The sequence below is a fragment of the Mustelus asterias genome, chromosome 1, assembly GCF_964213995.1.
Source record: "Mustelus asterias chromosome 1, sMusAst1.hap1.1, whole genome shotgun sequence".
In the NCBI taxonomy this organism is placed as follows: domain Eukaryota; kingdom Metazoa; phylum Chordata; class Chondrichthyes; order Carcharhiniformes; family Triakidae; genus Mustelus; species Mustelus asterias.
In genome coordinates, this window is record NC_135801.1 from 149,539 (window position 1) to 168,866 (window position 19,328).

The 19,328-nt window shown below is 46.0% G+C and overlaps 1 protein-coding gene across 3 annotated transcripts in view; it reads left to right on the forward strand.

Annotated features, from left to right (window-relative positions):
• srp72 (signal recognition particle 72) overlaps positions 1-9,947 on the forward strand; it is a 104,736-nt gene extending 94,789 nt beyond the window's left edge. For all 3 annotated transcript variants that reach the window (XM_078201604.1, XM_078201540.1, XM_078201683.1), the window contains exons 18-19: positions 4,935-5,094; positions 9,440-9,947. In XM_078201604.1, the coding sequence (XP_078057730.1) occupies positions 4,935-5,094; positions 9,440-9,608 (329 nt within the window). In that variant the 3' untranslated portion in view covers positions 9,609-9,947. The remainder of the gene's footprint in view (positions 1-4,934; positions 5,095-9,439) is intronic.
• Positions 9,948-19,328: the final 9,381 nt, after the last annotated feature.

Here is a 19,328-nt window from a genome sequence, read left to right on the forward strand (position 1 = left end):
GATAGGTGTGGGATTGTTGCTGGTGCAGGCTCAATGGGGCTGAATAGCTTCCTTCTGCACTGTAGGGATTCTATGATTTAGGCACTCAAAATTCTTGGCCAAACTTTTCTGACCTAATATTCCTTTATATGGGCTGGTATCATACTTTGTTTTCCAATGTTGCTGTGCAGCTTGGGATGTTTCACTATGTTTTTATCCATTCGTGGGACATGGGCATCGCTGGCTGGTCAGCATTTATTGCCCATCCCTTGTTGCCGTTTGAGAAGGTGATGGTGAGCTGCTGCCTTGAATCGCTGTAGTCCATGTGCTGTGGGTTGACCCACAATGTCGTTCGGGAGGGAATTCCAGGATTTTGACCCAGCCACTGCGAAGGAACGGCGATATATTTCCAAGTCAAATGGTGTGTGACTTGGAGGGGAACTTGCAGGTGGCGGTGTTCCCATGTACCTACTGCCCTTGTCCTTCCTGATGGAAATGGTCATGGGTTTGGCAGGTGCAGTCTAAGGATCTTTGGTGAATTACTGCAGTGCATCTTGTATATAGTAGCAGCAGTGTGTACTGAGCGTCGGTGGTGGAGGGAGTAGGTGTTTGTGGATGTGGTGCCAATCGAGCAGGCAGCTTTGTCCTGGATGATGTCAAGCCTCTTGAGTGTTGTTGGAGCTGCACCCATTCAGGCAAGTGGGGAGTATTCCATCACACTCCTGATATGTGCCTTGTAGATGGTGGACAGACTTTGGGGAGTCAGGAGGTGAGTTACTCGCTGCAGTATTCTTAGCCTCTGACCTCTTGTAGTCACTGTTTAGGTGGTGAAACTTTCTGGTAAATGATAACCCCAAGGATGTTAACAGTTAAAGGCACTATCTAGATTGTTTGTTATTGATATTTTAGGATGTGTTATTTTGGATAGAGTAGCTCTTACCTCACCTCCAAAATGCTCTCTTAGTAATCACAAGCATTCAGTGTTCAGACAGCAGTTTTGTCAAAGCAACTGATGTTGAAAATTGTTACACAACAGCCTTCCCATACTCTTTGTTCTCTTTCAGTTCCAGTGGACCACCCCCCCCCCCCCCCCCCCCCACACTTTTAACTCCAGTCCCATTTCCCTCATCACCTGCCCACTGTCTACTCTCCCTCCAGTGCTCACCTGTTCCCCATCCTGTCTCGCAACGTCAGCATCCCCACCCCTCGGAGTCATGTGCTGTCAGCTCAGCTTTTCTCAAGACACAAAGATCCAGAGACAGCACTGCACGTGTGCTGCACTTGTCACTAGTTCTTTTTCTTCTGCTCCATCACTATGTTTCCACTGGAAATTTTGAACACTGCACGCTTCTGCTTTCCAACTCTTCTTTAATCACCCCCTAAAAAAATAAAACAAACTAGTATGGGGCATGAAAGATAACTTGCTACGTGGAGAATTGTGGGCATAAGCAATTGCCTTGCCGCACTGAATACAGGAGTTGGGTCGTCTTGTTGAAGTTGTACAGGACATTGGTAAGGCCATACTTGGAATACTGTGTACAGTTCTGGTCACCCAATTATAGAAAGGATATTATTAAACTAGAAAGAGTGCAGAAAAGATTTACTAGGATGCTCCTGGGACTTGATTGTTTGAGTTATAAAGAGAGGCTGGATAGACTGGAACTTTTGTCCCTAGAGCGTAGGAGGCTGAGGGGTGATCTTATAGCGGTCTATAAAATAATGAGGGGGCATCAATCAGCTGGATAGTCAACATCTTTTTACAAAGGTAGGGGAGCCTAAAACTAGAGGGCATAGGTTTAAGGTAAGAGGGGAGAGATACAAAAGGGTCCAGAGGGACAATGTTTTGACACAGCAGGTGATGAGTGTCTGTAACAAGCTGCCACAAGTAGTAGTAGAGGCAGGTACAATTAAGATGGGTATAAAGGGATATGGGCCAAACATGAGCAATTGGGACTAGCTTAGTGGTTTTCAAAAAAAAGGAGGCAGCATGGACAAGTTGGGCCGAAGCGCCTGTTTCCATGCTGTAAACCTCTATGACTACATAGAAACATAGGAATTAGGAGCAGAAGTAGGCAAATTCAGCCCATCGAGACTGCTCCGCCATTCAATCAGATCATGGCTGATCTCTCCCTAGTCTCAAATCCCCCTCCCTGCCTGTTCCTCATAATCCCTCTTTCCCTTATTAGAATCATAGAATCAACTGTTTACCATATACATAGACGATCTGGAGGAGGGGACTGAGTGTAGGGTAACAAAGTTTGCAGATGACACAAAGATGAGTGGGAAAGCGAATTGCGTGGAGGATGCGGAAAGTCTGCAGAGAGATTTGGAGTGGGCGAGGATCTGGCAGATGGAGTATAACGTTGACAAGTGTGAGGTTATCCACTTTGGAAGGAATAATCGTAAAATGGACTATTATTTAAATGGTGAAAAATTACAACATGCTACTGTGCAGAGGGACCTGGGGGTCCTTGTGCATGAATCGCAAAAACTCAGTTTGCAGGTGCAGCAGGTGATCAAGAAGGCAGATGGAATGTTGGCCTTTATCGCGAAGGGGATGGAGTATAAAAGCAGGGAGGTCTTGCTGCAATTGTACAAGGTACTGGTGAGGCCGCAACTGGAGTACTATGTGCAATTTTGGTCCCCTTATTTGCGGAAGGATATATTGGCCTTGGAGGGAGTACAGAGAAGGTTCACCAGGTTAATACCGGAAATGAGGGGGTTAGCTTATGAGGAGAGATTGAGTAGATTGGGCCTGTACTCATTGGAGTTTAGAAGGCTGAGGGGAGATCTTATAGAGACATAAGATAATGAAGGGGCTAGACAGGGTAGAGGCAAAGAGATTCTTTCCACTTAGAAAGGAAACAAGAACTAGAAGACACAGCCTCAAAATAAGGGGGAGTCAGTTTAGAACAGAGTTGAGAAGGAACGTCTTCTCTCAGAGGGTAGTGAATATCTGGAATTTTCTGCCCATTGAAGCAGTGGAAGCTACCTCGTTAAATATGTTTAAGTCACAGGTAGATAGATTTCGGATCAATAAGGGAATTAAGGGTTATGGGGAGCGGGCGGGTAAGTGGAACTAAACCACTATCAGATCAGCCACGATCTTATTGAATGGCGGGGCAGGCTCGAGGGGCTAGATGGCCTACTCCTGCTCCTATTTCTTATGTTCTTAGAATCCCTACAGTGCAGAAGGAGGCCATTCGGCCATTGAGTTTGCACCGATCACATTCCCACCTCGGCCCTATCCCCATAACCCTACTTATTTATCCTACTCACCCCCTGACAGTAAGGGGCAATTTAGTATGGTCAATCAATCTAACCCGCACATCTTTGGAGTGTGGGAGCCAGAAACCAGAGCACCCGGAGGAAACCCACACAGATATGGGGAGAATGTGCAAACTCCACACAGTGACCCAAGCCAGGAATCGAACCTAGGTCCCTGGTGTTGTGAGATAGCAGTGCTAAACCACTGTGCCACCCCATTTTATTTTATTAGATATATGTCCATCTCCCTCTTGAAACCAATCAACGATTCCGGCTCCACCGTGCTATGGGGAAGCGAGTTCGACAAATTCACCACCCTCTGCGAGAAGTAGTTCCTCCTCATCTCCGTTTTAAATCTACCGCCTCGCAACCAATACCTGTGACCTCTTGTTCTAGATTGCCCCATAAGAGGAAACATTTGGTCTACATTTACTTTATCAATCCCTTTTAAAATGAGACCAAAACTGAACACAGGACACCAGTTTTCGATAGTTAACATCTTTTCGCAGAGGTTGAGGGGTCTAAAACGAGAGGGCAAAGATTTAAGTTGAGAGGGGAGAGATACAAAATGGTCCAGGGGCACTTTTTTCACTCAGGGTGGTGAGTGTCTGAAACGAACTGCCAGAGGTAGTAGTAGAGGCAGGTAAAATTTTGTCTTTTAATAAGCATTTAGACAGTTACATGGATAAGATGGGTATAGAGGGATATGGGCCAAATGCAGACAATTGGGACTAGCTTAGTGGTTAAAAACTGGGCAGCATTGACAAGTTGGGCCAAAGGGCTTGTTTCCATGACTCCAGATGCGGTCTCGCCTACACCCTATACAATTGCAACACTTCTTTCCTTTTATACTCCAGTGCTTTTGCAGTAAATGCTAACATCCCATTTGCCTTTTTTATTACATGCTGTACCTGCATACCGACTTTCTGTGATTCATGAACAAAGACACCCAGATCCCTCTGCCCAGACGCATTTTGAATCTGCTTTCCATTTAGATAATTCGCCTTTCTATTTTTTCAGCTAAAATAAGTAACCTCACATCTACCCACGTGAAACTCCATCTGCTAAATTTTGGCCCATTCTCCGAGCCTATCTGTATCCATCTGGAGAATCTTTATATCCTCTTCACTACCTGCTTTCCCACCTATTTTAGGGTGCACCACAGGAAATTATCTTATCAAGTGGGACTCATTATCGTTGCTGTGCTGGCCACTAAGATTATTTCTATTTCAGCTTTTAAATTAAGTAACAATTTTGGAAGAAAAAAACACACTAAACCTGGGAAAGTCTGTTAATTACTGCCTCAAAGATTTAAGTGAAAATAGCTAATACATATGAACATTTGAATTAGGAGCAGGAGTAGGCCACTCGGCCCCTCAAGCCTGCTCCGCCATTCAATAAGATTATGGCTGATCTGATAGTAATTTTAACTCCACATTCCCATCTATCCCAATAACCTTTTTCGCCTTAAGAATCGATCAACCTCCGCCTTAAAAATATTCAAAGATTCTGTTTCCACCGTTTTTTAAGGAAGAGTTCCAAAGACTCTTGACCCTCAGAGAAAAAAAGTTCTTCATCTCTGTTTTAAATGGGTGACTCCCAATGAAAATATTCCCAATGATTCCACTTTATTTAACAAAACCAATATCCAATTTGTGTCATTGGCTGGTTTATCTTTTATTGTGTAGGTAAGCTGCCCAAAAATTATGATCCTAAAGTGCCTCCAGATCCAGAACGATGGCTTCCCATGCGGGAACGCTCATATTATCGTGGGAGAAAGAAGGGGAAGAAGAAGGAACCAATAGGAAAAGGAACTCAAGGAACAACATTGTCTGCAGCAACAGAACTGTGAGTGTTGGCCATTGTGGGATTATTACTTTCAATGTGCCAATGATAAAGCACAAGGTTTGACAATGTTCAGGGAAGAAGTCTAATTGTATCACATGTAGGGGGCAGAATGGCCTCCTGGTGTGCTTTAAGATTCCAGGGTTCTAAAGGTGTGTAATTATGGCCTGTTTCTATGATTCTTTCTTTAGGCAGCGCAGCCCATATTTGAAAACCTTATCGGGTATGCAGCTTTTTGCCTTATCTCAGATCCAGAAACTTTAGAACCACGTTTCCACTAATTTGCAAATATCTCAAGTTACTACTGCCTCTAACTCCATGAATAAATTATAAATAAGAACATAGCAGGAGCTCTTGCAAACCTCCTGGCTGAGAAGATTCAGACAAAGTCAAACCAGCAATTAAGAAACAAAAACAGAAAATGCTGGAAAATCTCAACAGGTCTGACAGCATCTGTGGGGAGAGAATAGAGCCAACATTTTGAATCTGGGAACTGACTCCAAACATTGGCTCTATTCTCTCGCACAGATGCTGTCAAACCCGCTGAGATTTTCCAGTATTTTCTGTTTTTGTTTCAGATTCCAGCTTCTGCAGTATTTTGCTTTTATTTCCGTAATTAAGAAAAAATGAGTACAAATGGGACTAAATGATCTGGCATTACGGCTTGCCACATGTGACCTATAGGTCATGGTGTAGCCAATCACTGTTTTATCAAACCAGTATGGAAAAGTTGAGAAATAAAATGAGGTGACCAACATTGACCGAGACACTGGAAATGACAAAGGCATGACCTGCCAGGTTAACTCTCTGAAGTCCTGAGTAACATCTGAGGAACAGTGCCAAAATTGGGAGAGCTGTCCCCATTAGTAAAGCAGGAACTCTTATACAGTCATACTCTATGAATCATCTTCCAACATGCCTACGTATATCCTATTCAGTCGCAGGACAGAGCCACCAGAGGTGGTAGCATAATGGTTATACAGTTGGGAAGGATTGGTCCTGGGACTCCTCAGCATTGTCTGCGAACTCTATGAAATCACATGACATCAAATAAAACATGAGCAAAGAAATCTTCTGATTACTACTGACCACCATCCCTCAGCTAATGAATCAGTGCTCCGCCATGTTGAACACCACTTGGAAGTAGCACCAGAATATACTTGGAATGGGGGGCTTCAATATTCATTACCAGAATGACTTTGAAACACCCCTACTGACCAAGCTGGCTCCAAGCCTGTGCCGCTCCTTGGTCCAACTAGACCAATCGTTTGTATCCCTCCATTCCCAGGCTGCTCATGTGACTATCCAGGTAAGTCTTAAACGATGTCAGCGTGCCTGCCTCCACCACCCTACTTGGCAGCGCATTCCAGGCCCCCACCACCCTCTGTGTAAAAAACGTCCCTCTGATATCTGCGTTATACTTCGCCCCTCTCAGCTTGAGCCCGTGACCCCTCGTGATCGTCGCCTCCGACCTGGAAAAAAGCTTCCCACTGTTCACCCTATCTATATCCTTCATAATCTTGTACACCTCTATTAGATCTCCCCTCATTCTCCGTCTTTCCAGGGAGAACAACCCCAGTCTACCCAATCTCTCCTCATAGCTAAGACCCTCCATACCAGGCAACATCCTGGTAAACCTTCTCTGCACTCTCTCTAACACCTCCACGTCCTTCTGGTAGTGAGGCGACCAGAACTGGACGCAGTACTCCAAATGTGGCCTAACCAGCGTTCTATACAGCTGCATCATCAGACTCCAGCTTTTATACTCTATAGGACGGGGTATAAAGGCAAGCATACCATATGCCTTCTTCACCACCTTCTCCACCTGTGTTGCCACCTTCAAGGATTTGTGGACTTGCACACCTAGGTCCCTCTGTGTTTCTATACTCCTGATGACTCTGCCATTTATTGTATAACTCCTCCCTACATTATTTCTTCCAAAATGCATCACTTCGCATTTATCCGGATTAAACTCCATCTGCCACATCTCCACCCAATTTTCCAGCCTATTTATATCCTGCTGTATTGCCCGACAGTGCTCTTCGCTATCCGCAAGTCCAGCCATCTTCGTGTCATCCGCAAACTTGCTGATTACACCAGTTACACCTTCTTCCAAATCATTTATATATATCACAAATAGCAGAGGTCCCAGTACAGAGCCCTGCGGAACACCACTGGTCACAGACCTCCAGCCGGAAAAAGACCCTTCGACCACTACCCTCTGTCTCCTATGGCCAAGCCAGTTCTCCTTGTATCCCATGAGCCTTAACCTTCTTAACCTGCCATGTGGGACTTTGTCAAATGCCTTACTGAAATCCATATAGACGACATCCACGGCCCTTCCTTCATCAACCGTTTTTGTCACTTCCTCAAAAAACTCCACCAAATTTGTAAGGCACGACCTCCCTCTTACAAAACCATGCTGTCTGTCACTAATGAGATTGTTCCGTTCTTAATGCACATACATCCTGTCTCTAAGAATCCTCTCCAACAACTTCCCTACCACGGACGTCAAGCTCACCGGCCTATAATTTCCTGGGTTATCCCTGCTACCCTTCTTAAACAACGGGACCACATTCGCTATCCTCCAATCCTCAGGGACCTCACCCGTGTCCAAAGAAGCGACAAAGATTTCCGTCAGAGGCCTAGCAATTTCATCTCTCGTCTCCCTGAGCAGTTGAGGATAGATGCCATCAGGCCCTGGGGCTTTGTCAGTTTTAATGTTCCCTAAAAAACCTAACACTTCTCTTGTAATGGAGATTTTCTCTAACGGGTCAACACCTCCCTCTGAGACACTCCCGGTTAACACGCCCCTCTCCTTCGTGAATACCGATGCAAAGTATTCATTTAGGATCTCCCCTATTCCCTTGGGTTCTAAGCATAATTCCCCTCCTTTGTCCCTGAGAGGTCCGATTTTCTCCCTGACAACTCTTTTGTCCCAACTTGGGACAAAAGTGGGTTTCCTCCGGGTGCTCCGGTTTCCTCCCACAGTCCAAAGATGTGCGGGTTAAGTTGATTGGCCGGTTAAAAATTGCCCCTTAGAGTCCTGGGATGCGTAGGTTAGAGGGATTAGAGGGTAAAATATGTGGGGGTAGGGCCTGGGTGGGATTGTGGTCGGTGCAGACTCGATGGGCCGAATGGCCTCCTTCTGCACTGTAGGGTTTCTATGTTTCTAACTTGAGACAAACACCTACATGACTTCACCCTCACCGACCTACCCTCACTAGTGATGCATCTGTCCCAGACAATATTGGTAGAAGTGACCAGAACATAATTCTTGTGGAGATGATGCCCTGTTCTCATAATGAGGATATCCTGGGTCAACTGGACTCAAAACATCAGCTCTTTTCTCTCCTTCCAGATGCTGCCAGACCTGCTGAGATTTTCCAGCATTTTCTCTTTTGGTCCTCCGTACACTAAATTGAAAGAATTCTTAACAGTTCTAGCAGTTCTAAACTGGTCATCCATGAGATACAGCAGGTGAACAGTAGCAGCAGAATTGTATTCAACCACAACCACCAGCCTGACATATCTCTCAGTTTACCATTAACAAGCCAGAGGACTGACCTTAGTTCAATGTGGGATGCAGGAGTGTATGCTGACACTACAACATGGCACTACTTGCATGTAAAAGTGAAAGCAGCACGCGAGAGCTAAGCAATCCTACAGCCAACAAATTGGATCAAAGCTCAGCAGTCCTGTCGCATCCAGTTGGGAATGGTGGTGGACAGTTAAACAAATAGCAAAGGATATTCAAAAACACCCATTCCTCGAAGAAAGTGGAGCTCAGCACATCAGTGCAAAGGACAAAGCTCAAACATTTGCATCACCATTAGCCAGAAGTGCTGACTGGTCCATCAGGGCCTCCTCTTCAAGTTCCTACTATCATGGATACCAGTCTTCAGCCAATTCAATTCACTCCAGTGATATGAAGAAATAGCTGAAAGCACTGGATGCAGCAAAGGCTATGGGTCTTGTCAACATCCTGAGTGTACAGAATAATTGTGTTGCAGACGAGCTGTGCCTCTAGGCAAGCTGTTCCAGTACAGCTACAACAGTGGCATCGACCCAATAATGTGGGAAATTTCCCAAAGTTAAAAATGTAGTTCAGTGCAAGCATTATTCTATCACAACTTGTAAAACATCTAATTTACAATCAGGATTTATAGCTCATGTTAATAATCAAGGAAACCCACTGTTGGGATTTCCCAAGATTCTTACATTCTTAAACCAGCTTAATAAATGTAACACATGATATCTCTAATGTCCTTGTAAGCTGATTGAATGTGTTTAATTATTATACTTTAAAGTCCATGTTAATGATTGATTGCTCTGCTTTTCACTCCAGTGATGCGAGCAAGACTGTGAGCAGCCCACCTACATCTCCACGACCTGGGACAGCAGCCGCAGTTGCATCTTCCAGCAACATTGTGCCCCCTCGGCAACAGAAGCCTTCAGCTGCCTCTAAGAAAAAACAGCAACAAAAAAAGAAAAAGAGTGGAAAAGGGGGATGGTGACACTCAGATTGGGGAATGTGTGATGGTGACCACCATTGGATTGGAGGGTACATATTTTGCATGTGCCTAGAGACTGTTAAATCTTAATCAGTGTACGATGTATTGAAAACTTAAATGACTTTCACATAGAGTCCTTTATTATTAAAGTGTTTGAATGTTTAATTTATACCAGATGCAGTCACCTAATTTGGTACAAAAGGCAAATATCTTTTCGCTTACGAGAACCAAATAGGTGACTCTTATCGGTATGGATTTTTTTCTTATTTTAAATTGTGATTGTTCAATGAAGCTTCGACCAGGATTGTTAGCAGAATCTTAAAATAAAGCTCGCATGCAAAACTGTGTTGTCCTCATTTACGCATGTCATTGCATTCAGTTTTGTTGCTATTTGAAATTGATGAAATGTAAGTGTTCACCAATGACCTGAGCCCCACATTCGCAATAATGACAGTGCTAGATTTCAAAATGAAGGACTACAGTCAAAATTCTGCAGAGTTTATGGAACTAACCAGATTAATGGAAATTTATAGGCAAATCTTCAATGCAAATCTTCGGCAGCCTGGCAGCATCTATGGAGAGAGAAACATAGCTATGAACAGCATGATGGCACAGTGGTTAGCACTACTGCCTCTCAGCACCACGGACTCAGGTTTGATTCCTGGCTTGGGTCACTGTCTGAGTGGAATCTGCATGTTCTCCCCGTGTCTGCGTGGGTTTCCTCTGGGGTGCTCTGGTTTCCTCCCACAGTCGGAAAGACGTGCTGGTTAGGCACGTTGGCCATGCTAAATTCTCAGAGTGTACCCGAACAGGCACCGGAGTGTGGTGACTATGGAATTTTCACAGTAACTTCTTTGCACTGTTAATGTAAGCCTACTTGTGACACTAATAGATAAACTTTAGAATTTTAAACTTTAGTTACTGTTTGGAATTCTCTGACACCCTGGCTGGGATTCTTCACAGTATCAGAGGTTTACAGCATGGAAACAGGCTCTTTGGCCCAACTTGTCCATGCCGCCCCTTTTTTTTTTTAACCACACATCTCATCCCAATTGCCTGCATTTGCCCAAAGACCTCTATGCCCAACCTACCCATGTAACTGTCTAAATGCTTTTTAAAACACAAATGTACCTGCCTCTACTATTACCTCTGGCAGTTTGTTCTAGACACTCACCACCCTCTGAAAAAATTGCCCCTCTGGACCCTTTTGTATCTCTCCCCTCTCATCTTAAACCTTTGCACTCTAGTTTTAGACTCCCCCACCTTTGGGAAAAGATGTTGACTATCTACAAGACATCCCAACTCCTGTATTCAATTTTTTGACCAATGAAACTAAACATGCCGAATACCTTCTTCACCTGTGACTCCACTTTCATGGAACTATGAACCTGTACCACTAGATCTCTGTTCTATAGCTCTCCCCAACACCCTACCATTAACTGAATAAGTGATTCGATCTACCAAAATGCATCACCTTGCTTTTATCTAAATTAAACTACATCTGCCATTCGTCAGCCCACTGGCACAATTGATCAAGATCGCATTGCAATCCGATAGAACCTTCACTGTCCACTATGTCACCAATCTTGGTGTCATCTTCAACTTAATAACCATGCCTCCTAAATTCTCATCCAAATCATTAATATAAATGACAAATAACAGTGGACCCAGCACTGATCCCTGAGGCACACCGCTAGTCACAGGCCTCCAGTTCGAAATGTCTTCTGTCATCAAGCCAATTTTGTATCCAATTGGTTACCTCACCCTGGATCCTGTGCGATTTAACTTTTATGCAACAACCTACCATGCAGTACCTTGTCAAAGGCCTTGCTAAAGTCCATGTAGACAACATCAACTGCACTGCCCTCATTTACTTTCTTGGTTACCCCTTCAAAAAACTCAAATCAAATTTGTGAGACGTGATTTTCCATTCACAAAACCATGCTGACTGTCCCTAAATCAATCCTTGCCTCTCTAATTGCTTTTAGATCCTGTCTCTCAGAATATCTTCTAATGACTTACCCACTACAGATATTAGGCTCACCAGCCTTTAGTTCCAAGGCTTTTCCCTGCAGCCCTTTTTAAACAAAGGCACAACATTTTCCAATCGTCAGGCACCTCACCTGTGATGATTCAAATATCTCTGCTAGGGCACCTGCAATTTCCTTCCTTACCTCCCACAACATCCTGGGATACACTTCATCAGGTCCTGGGGATTTATCTACCTTGACACGCTTTAAGACTTCCAGCACCTCCTTCTGTAATGTGTATACTCCTCAAGACATCACTATTTATTTCCCCCAGTTCCTTAAGATCCATGCCTTCCCCAACAATAAATACTGATGAGTAATATCCATTTAGGATCTCACTCATCTCTTGTAGATCCGCACATAGATAACTTGTTGATCCTTAAGAGGCCCTACTCTCCCTAGTTACTTTTTTGTCCTCTTTGGATTCTCCTTTGTCTTATCTGCCAAAGCGATCTCATCTCCTTTTTGCCCTCCTGATTTCTCTCTTAACTCTACTTCTACTCCCTATATACTCTTCAAGGAATACACTTGATCCCAGCTGTCTATGCATGTCATATGCTTCCTCCTTCTTGACCAGGGCCTCAATATCCCAAGTCATCCAGGGTTCCCTAATTCTATCAGCCTTGCTCTTCACTTTAAGAGGAATGTGACACAATTGAAAGCCTCCCACTTGCCAGCCATCCCTTTGTCTGCCAACAGACCCCCAATCAACTTCTGAAAATTCCTAATACCATCAAAACTGGCCTTGCCCCAATTTAGAATTTTAACTTTTGGACCACACCTATCGTTCTCCATAGCTATCTTAGAACTAATGAAATTATGATCACTGGTCCTAAAGTGATCCCTCACTAACACTTATGTCACCTGCCCTCTCTCATTTCCCAAGAGGAGGTCAGGTTTTGCCGCCTCTCTAGTCGGGCCATCCACATACTGAATGAGAAATTCCTCCTGATTCACAACAAATTTCTCTCCATCCAACCCTCTAATACTATGGCTGTCCCAGTCAATGTTGGGAAAGTTAAAATCCCCGACTTACCACCCTATTTTTCTTGGAGCTATCTGTAATCTCCTTACATATTTGTTCCTCAATTTCCCACTGACTATTTGGGGGCCTATAGTACAACCCTATCAAAGTGATTTCTCCCTTCTTATTTCTCAGTTCTACCCATATAGACTCAGTGGGCGAACCCTCAGAATATCCCCTCTCAGTACTGATGTTCTCCCTAATATACACCACTACGAATAGCCTTGAAACAAAACATCCCGAGGCCTTGTTCATCGTGGCCGGGGACTTCAATCAGGCCATGCTCAAGAGCGTCCGACCAAGTTGCCACCAACACGTCTCCTGCTCCACCAGAGGCCCAAACATCCTAGACCACTGCTACACAAATATCAAACATGCCTACCGCTCTATCACCCGCCTACACTTTGGCAAATCAGACCACAAGGCTGTGCTCCTGCTCCCGGCTTACAAGCAAAAACTGAAGTGGGAGAATCCATCAAAGACAGTCGTGCAATGTTGATCTGAGGAATCGGATGATCTCCTACGGGGCTGCTTGGAGTCAGTAGACTGGTAAGTATTTAAAAACTCTGCGACCTGCCTGAACGAGTACGCCACTACAGAAACTGACTTCATTAGTAAGTGTGTAGAAGACTGTGTGCCAAAGAAGCAAATCTGTGTGTTCCCCAACTGGAAACCATGGATGAACATGGATATCCACTGCTTATTGAAGTCCAGGTCTGAGGCATTCAAGTCAGGTGACACTGACCTACACAAGAAAGCAAAACACTGCCAAGCAGACGAGACAAAGGAACTACGCCATCTACATGTACACTAAGAACAGGGAGCTTGAGAAACTCGGCATCACCAGCAGCAGCAACCAAGCCTCCCCCGCTACCACAGTAGAAAACAATACCACTGCAGGGAAGTCCATGGTCAACTTGTCAGACTACACACTTCAACCAGATGAAATCGAAGTTCTCAGCCGAGGGCTCAATTTCTACCCCACCACCAAAATAGACCCCATCAGTCTCGCAGTGGACACAGAGGAATTCATCAGGCGAATGAGGCTGCGGGAGTTCTTCCACAAACCCCAAGAGGCCAACAGCGAACACAATGAGACAGCCAATGAACCGGAACAGCCGACAGAGAGATCTGCAGTGCAGCAACCGAAGAGGAAAGTCGAATTGGACTTCTCCGGAAGGCCGCTGCCCTCGACTCGACATGTATGCCCAAGCCGTCAGGAGGTGCATCAATGCCAGATTCATCAGCCGCACTCACAAGACAGCCCCGAACGTCACTCAAGCACAACGCAACGCCATCCGTGCTCTCAAGATCAACCGCAACATTGTCATCAAACCAGCAGACAAAGGAGGGGCCACTGTCATACTGAATAGAATGGATTACTGCAAAGAAGTGTACCGATAACTGAACAACGAGGAACACTACAGACAGTTACCCGCAGATCCGACCAAAGAACACACCCGTCAACTCAACAGATGGTAAAGACCTTTGATCCGGACCTTCAGAGCATCCTCTGTGCTCTCATCCCACGTACTCCCCGCATTGGTGATCTCTACTGCCTCCCGAAGATACACAAGGCATATGGGCGGCACGGTAGCACAGTGGTTAGCACTGCTGCTTCACAGCTCCAGGGACCTGGGTTCGATTCCTGGCTTGGGTCACTGTCTGTGTGGAGTTTGCACATTCTCCTCGTGTCTGCGTGGGTTTCCTCCGGGTGCTCCGGTTTCCTCCCACAGTCCAAAGATGTGCGGGGTAGGTTGATTGGCCATGCTAAAAAAAATTGCCCCTTAGTGTCTTGGGATGCGTAGATTAGAGGGATTAGCGGGTAAAATGTGTAGGGATATGGGGGTAGGGCCTGGGTGGGATTGTGGTTGGTGCAGACTCGATGGGCCGAATGGCCTCTTTCTGTACTGTAGGGATTCTATGAAACACACCCGGCCGTCCCATCGTATCAGGCAATGGGACCCTGTGTGACAACCTCTCCGGCTACGTCGAGGGCATCCTGAAACCCATTGTACAAAGAACCCCCAGCTTTTGTCGCGACACTACGGACTTCCTGCAGAAACTCAGCACACATGGAGCAGTTGAACCAGGAGCACTCCTCGTCACAATGGATGCCTCGGCACTCTACCCCAGCATCCCCCATGATGATGGCATTGCTGCAACTGCCTCAGTACTCAATGCTGGCAACTGCCAATCTCCAGATGCAATTTTACAACTCATCTGCTTCATCCTGGACCACAAAGTCTTCACCTTCAACAACCAATTCTTCATCCAGACACATGGAACAGCCATGGGGATCAAATTCGCATCTCAATATGCCAACATCTTTATGCACAGGTTCGAACAAGACCTCTTCACCACACAGGACCTTCAACCGACGCTATACACTAGATACATCGATGACATTTTCTTCCTTTGGACTCATGGTGAGCAATCACTGAAACAACTATATGATGAGATCAACAAGTTCCATCCCACCATCAGACTCACCACGGACTATTCTCCGGAATCGGTTGCATTCTTGGACACACGCATCTCCATCAAGGACAGTCACCTCAGCACTTCACTGTTCCGCAAGCCCACAGATAATCTCACTATGTTCCACTTCTCCAGCTTCCACCCTAAACACGTTAAAGAAGCCATCCCCTACGGCCAAGCCCGCTGTATACACAGGATCTGCTCGGATGAGGAGGATCGCAACAGACAGCTCCAGACGCTGAAAGGTGCCCTCATAAGAACAGGATATGGCGCTCAACTCATCAATCGACAGTTCCGGCACGCCACAGCGAAAAACCGCACCGACCTCTTCAGAAGACAAACACAGACACGGCGGACAGAGTACCCTTCGTTGTCCAGTACTTTCCCGGAGTGGAGAAGCTACGATATCTTCTCCAGAGCCTTCAACATGTCATTGATGAAGACGAACATCTCACCAAGGCCATCCCCACACCCCCACTTCTTGCCTTCAAACAACCGCACAACCTCAAACAGACCATTGTCCGCAGCAAACTACCCAGCGTTCAGGAGAACAGTGACCATGACACCACACAACCCTGCCACAGCAACCTCTGCAAGACATGCCGGATCATCAACACGGATGCCATCATCTCACGTGAGAACACCATCCACCAGGTACACAGTACATACTCTTGCAACTCGGCCAACGTTGTCTACCTGATAGGTCGCAGGAAAGGATGTCCAGAGACATGGTACATTGGGGAGACGATGCAGACACTACGACAACGGATGAATGAACACCGCTCGACAATCATCAGGCAGGAGTGTTCTCTCCCTGTCAGGGAACACTTCAGCAGTCATGGGCATTCAGCCTCTGATCTTCGGGTAAGCGTTCTCCAAGGCGGCCTTCACGACACACAGAGTCGCTGAGCAGAGACTGATAGCCAAGTCCCGCACACATGAGGGTGGCCTCAACCGGGATCTTGGGTTCATGTCACACTATCTGTAACCCCCACGACTTGCCTGGGCTTGCAAAATCCCACTAACTGTCCTGGCTGGAGACAATACACATCTCTTTAACCTGTGCTTAACCCTCTCTCCACTCATTGTCTGTACCTGTAAAGACTTGATTACCTGTAAAGACTCGCATTCCAACCACTATCTTGGAAATTGAGTTTGTGTCTTTATATGCCCTGTTTGTGAACACGAATCCCACTCACCTGATGAAGGAGCAGCGCTCTGAAAGCTTGTGGCTTGTGCTACCAAATAAGCTACCTGTGCTACCTGTTGGACTTTAACCTGGTGCTGTGAGACTTCTTACTGTGCTTACCCCAGTCCAACGCCGGCATCTCCACATCATGGCTATACAAGAAAGTAAGATATGATCTAAGGAGATCCATCAAAGATGCCAAAAGACAATACCGGACCAAGCTAGAGTCCCAGGCTAGCCACACCGACCCCTGCCGACTATGGCAAGGTCTGCAAGACAAAACAGGCTACAAGATGAAGGTATGTAAAATCGCTGGCTCCAACGCACCCCTCCCTGATGAGCTCAATGCATTCTACGCCCGTTTTGAGCAAGAGGTCAGCGACAGCATGCCCTCCACCTTGGATGCCCTGGATAAACCTGTATCTGGGGTCACCACTGCAGATGTCAGAGCAGCTTTCTTAAAGGTCAACCCATGGAAAGCAACTGGCCCGAATGGGGTACCCAGATGAGCACTCAGATCCTGCGCAGATCAGTTGGTGGAGGTATTCACAGACATCTTCAACCTCTCTTTACAACAATCTGATGTCCCTATCTGCTTCAAGAAGACGACCATCATCCCGGTACCTAAGAAAAACCAAGTAGCCTACTTAATGACTATCAGCCGGTGGCTCTGACATCCATCATTATGAAGTGCTTCGAAAGGTTCGTCATGGCACGAATCAATTCCAGCCTCTGGGACTACCTGGATCCACTACAGTTTGCCTACCACCGCAACAGGTCCACAAGCAGACGCCATTTCCCTGGCCCTGCACTCAACCCTGGAACACCTAGATAACAAGGACACCTGTGTCAGACTCCTATTTATTGACTACAGCTCAGCCTTCAACACTATTCCACAAAGCTCATCTCCAAACTCCGTGGCCTGGGCCTCGGCACCTCCCTCTGTGACTGGATCCTGAACTTCCGAACTCTCAGACCACAATCAGTAAGGATAGGCAACAACACCTCCTCCACAGTCATCCTCAAACCCATGCCCCACAAGGCTGTGTTCCCAGCCCCCTCCTATACTCCTTATACACCTATGACTGTGCAGCCAAATTCCCTCCAATTCGATTTTCAAGTTTGCTGACGACACCACTGTAGTGGATCGGATCTCAAACAATGACGAGACAGAGTACAGGAATGAGATAGAGAATCTAGTGAACTGGTGTAGCAACAATAATCTCTCCCTCAACGTCAACAAAACAAAGGAGGTTGTCATCGACTTCAGGAAGCGTAAAGAAGAACATGCCCCTGTCTACATCAATGGGGACGAAGTAGAAAGGGTTGAGAGCTTCAAGTTTTTAGGTGTCCAGATCACCAACAACCTGTCCTAGTTCCCCCATACCGACACTATAATGAAGAAAGCCCACCAACACCTTTACTCTCTCAGAAGACTAAGGAAATTTGGCATGTCAGCTACAACTCTCACCAACTTTTACAGATGCACCATAGAAAGCATTCTTTCTGGTTGTATCACAGCTTGGTATGGCTCCTGCTCTGCCCAAGACCGCAAGGAACTACAAGGTCGTGAATGTAACCCAATCCATCATGCAAACCAGTCACCCATCCATTGACTCTGTCTACACTTCCTGTTGCCTCGGTAAAGCATCCAGCAGAATTAAGGACCCCACGCACCCCGGACATTCTCTCTTCCACCTTCCTCCTTCGGGAAAAAGATACAAATGTCTGAGGTCAGGTACCAGCCGATTCAAGAACAGCTTCTTCCCTGCTGCTGTCAGATTTTTGAATGGACCTACCTTGCATTAAGTTGATCTTTCTCTACACCCAGCTATGATTGTAACACTACATTCTGCACTCTCTCGTTTCCTTCTCTATGAACGGTATGTTTTGTCTGTATAGAGCGCAAGAAACAATACTTTTCATTGACAGTAAATCAAATCAAATCAAATCGGCAACTCCCCCTCCTCTCTTACCTCCTGTTCTACCTTTCCTATCGCATCCGTACTCTGGAACATTGAGCTGCCAGCCCTGTCCTTCCCTTAGCCATGTTTCAGTAATAGAACAAAGAACAATACAGCACAGGAACAGGCCCTTCGGCCCTCCGAGCCTGCGCCGCTCATGTGCCCACTAGACCATTCTTTTGTATCCCTCTATTCCCAGTCTGTTCATGTGGTTATCTAGATAAGTCTTAAATGATCCCAGCGTGTCCGCCTCAATCACCTTGCTTGGCAGTGCATTCCAGGCTCCCACCACCCTCTGTGTAAAATACATCCCCCTGACATCTGTGTTGAACCTTGCCCCCCTCACCTTGAACCCGTGACCCCTTGTGTTCGTCACTTCTGACCTGGGAAAAAACTTCCCACTGTTCACTCTATCTACGCCCTTCATAATTTTATAGACCTCTATTAGGTCGCCCCTCATCCTCCGTCTTTCCAGGGAGAACAACCCCAGTTTACCTAATCTCTCCTCATACCTAAGACCCTCCATACCAGGCAACATCCTGGTAAACCTTCTCTGTACTCTCTCCAAAGCCTCCACGTCCTTCTGATAGTGTGGCGACCAGAACTGGACGCAGTATTCCAAATGTGGCCTAACCATCGTTCTATACAGCTGCAACATCATATGCCAACTTTTATATTCTATGCCCCGTCCAATAAAGGCAAGCATGCCATATGCCTTCTTCACCACCATCTCCACTTTACAGGAACATGCCTGTCCTGCAGTCATATCAACTGCTCCTTAAAAGACTCCCACATGCCAGATGTGGATTTACTCTCGAACAGCCTCTCCCAATCAACAGCCATCAAATCCTGCCTAATCCAGCTGTAGTTAGCCTTCCCCCAATTCAGCACCTTACCCATAGGACAATACTCATCTTTTTCCATTACTATCCTAAAGTTTACAGAATTGTGGTCACTATTTGCCACATGTTCCCCTCCTGCAACTTTGATGACCTGACCGGGCTCATTCCCCAGTACTCTCTAGCCCCCTCTCTA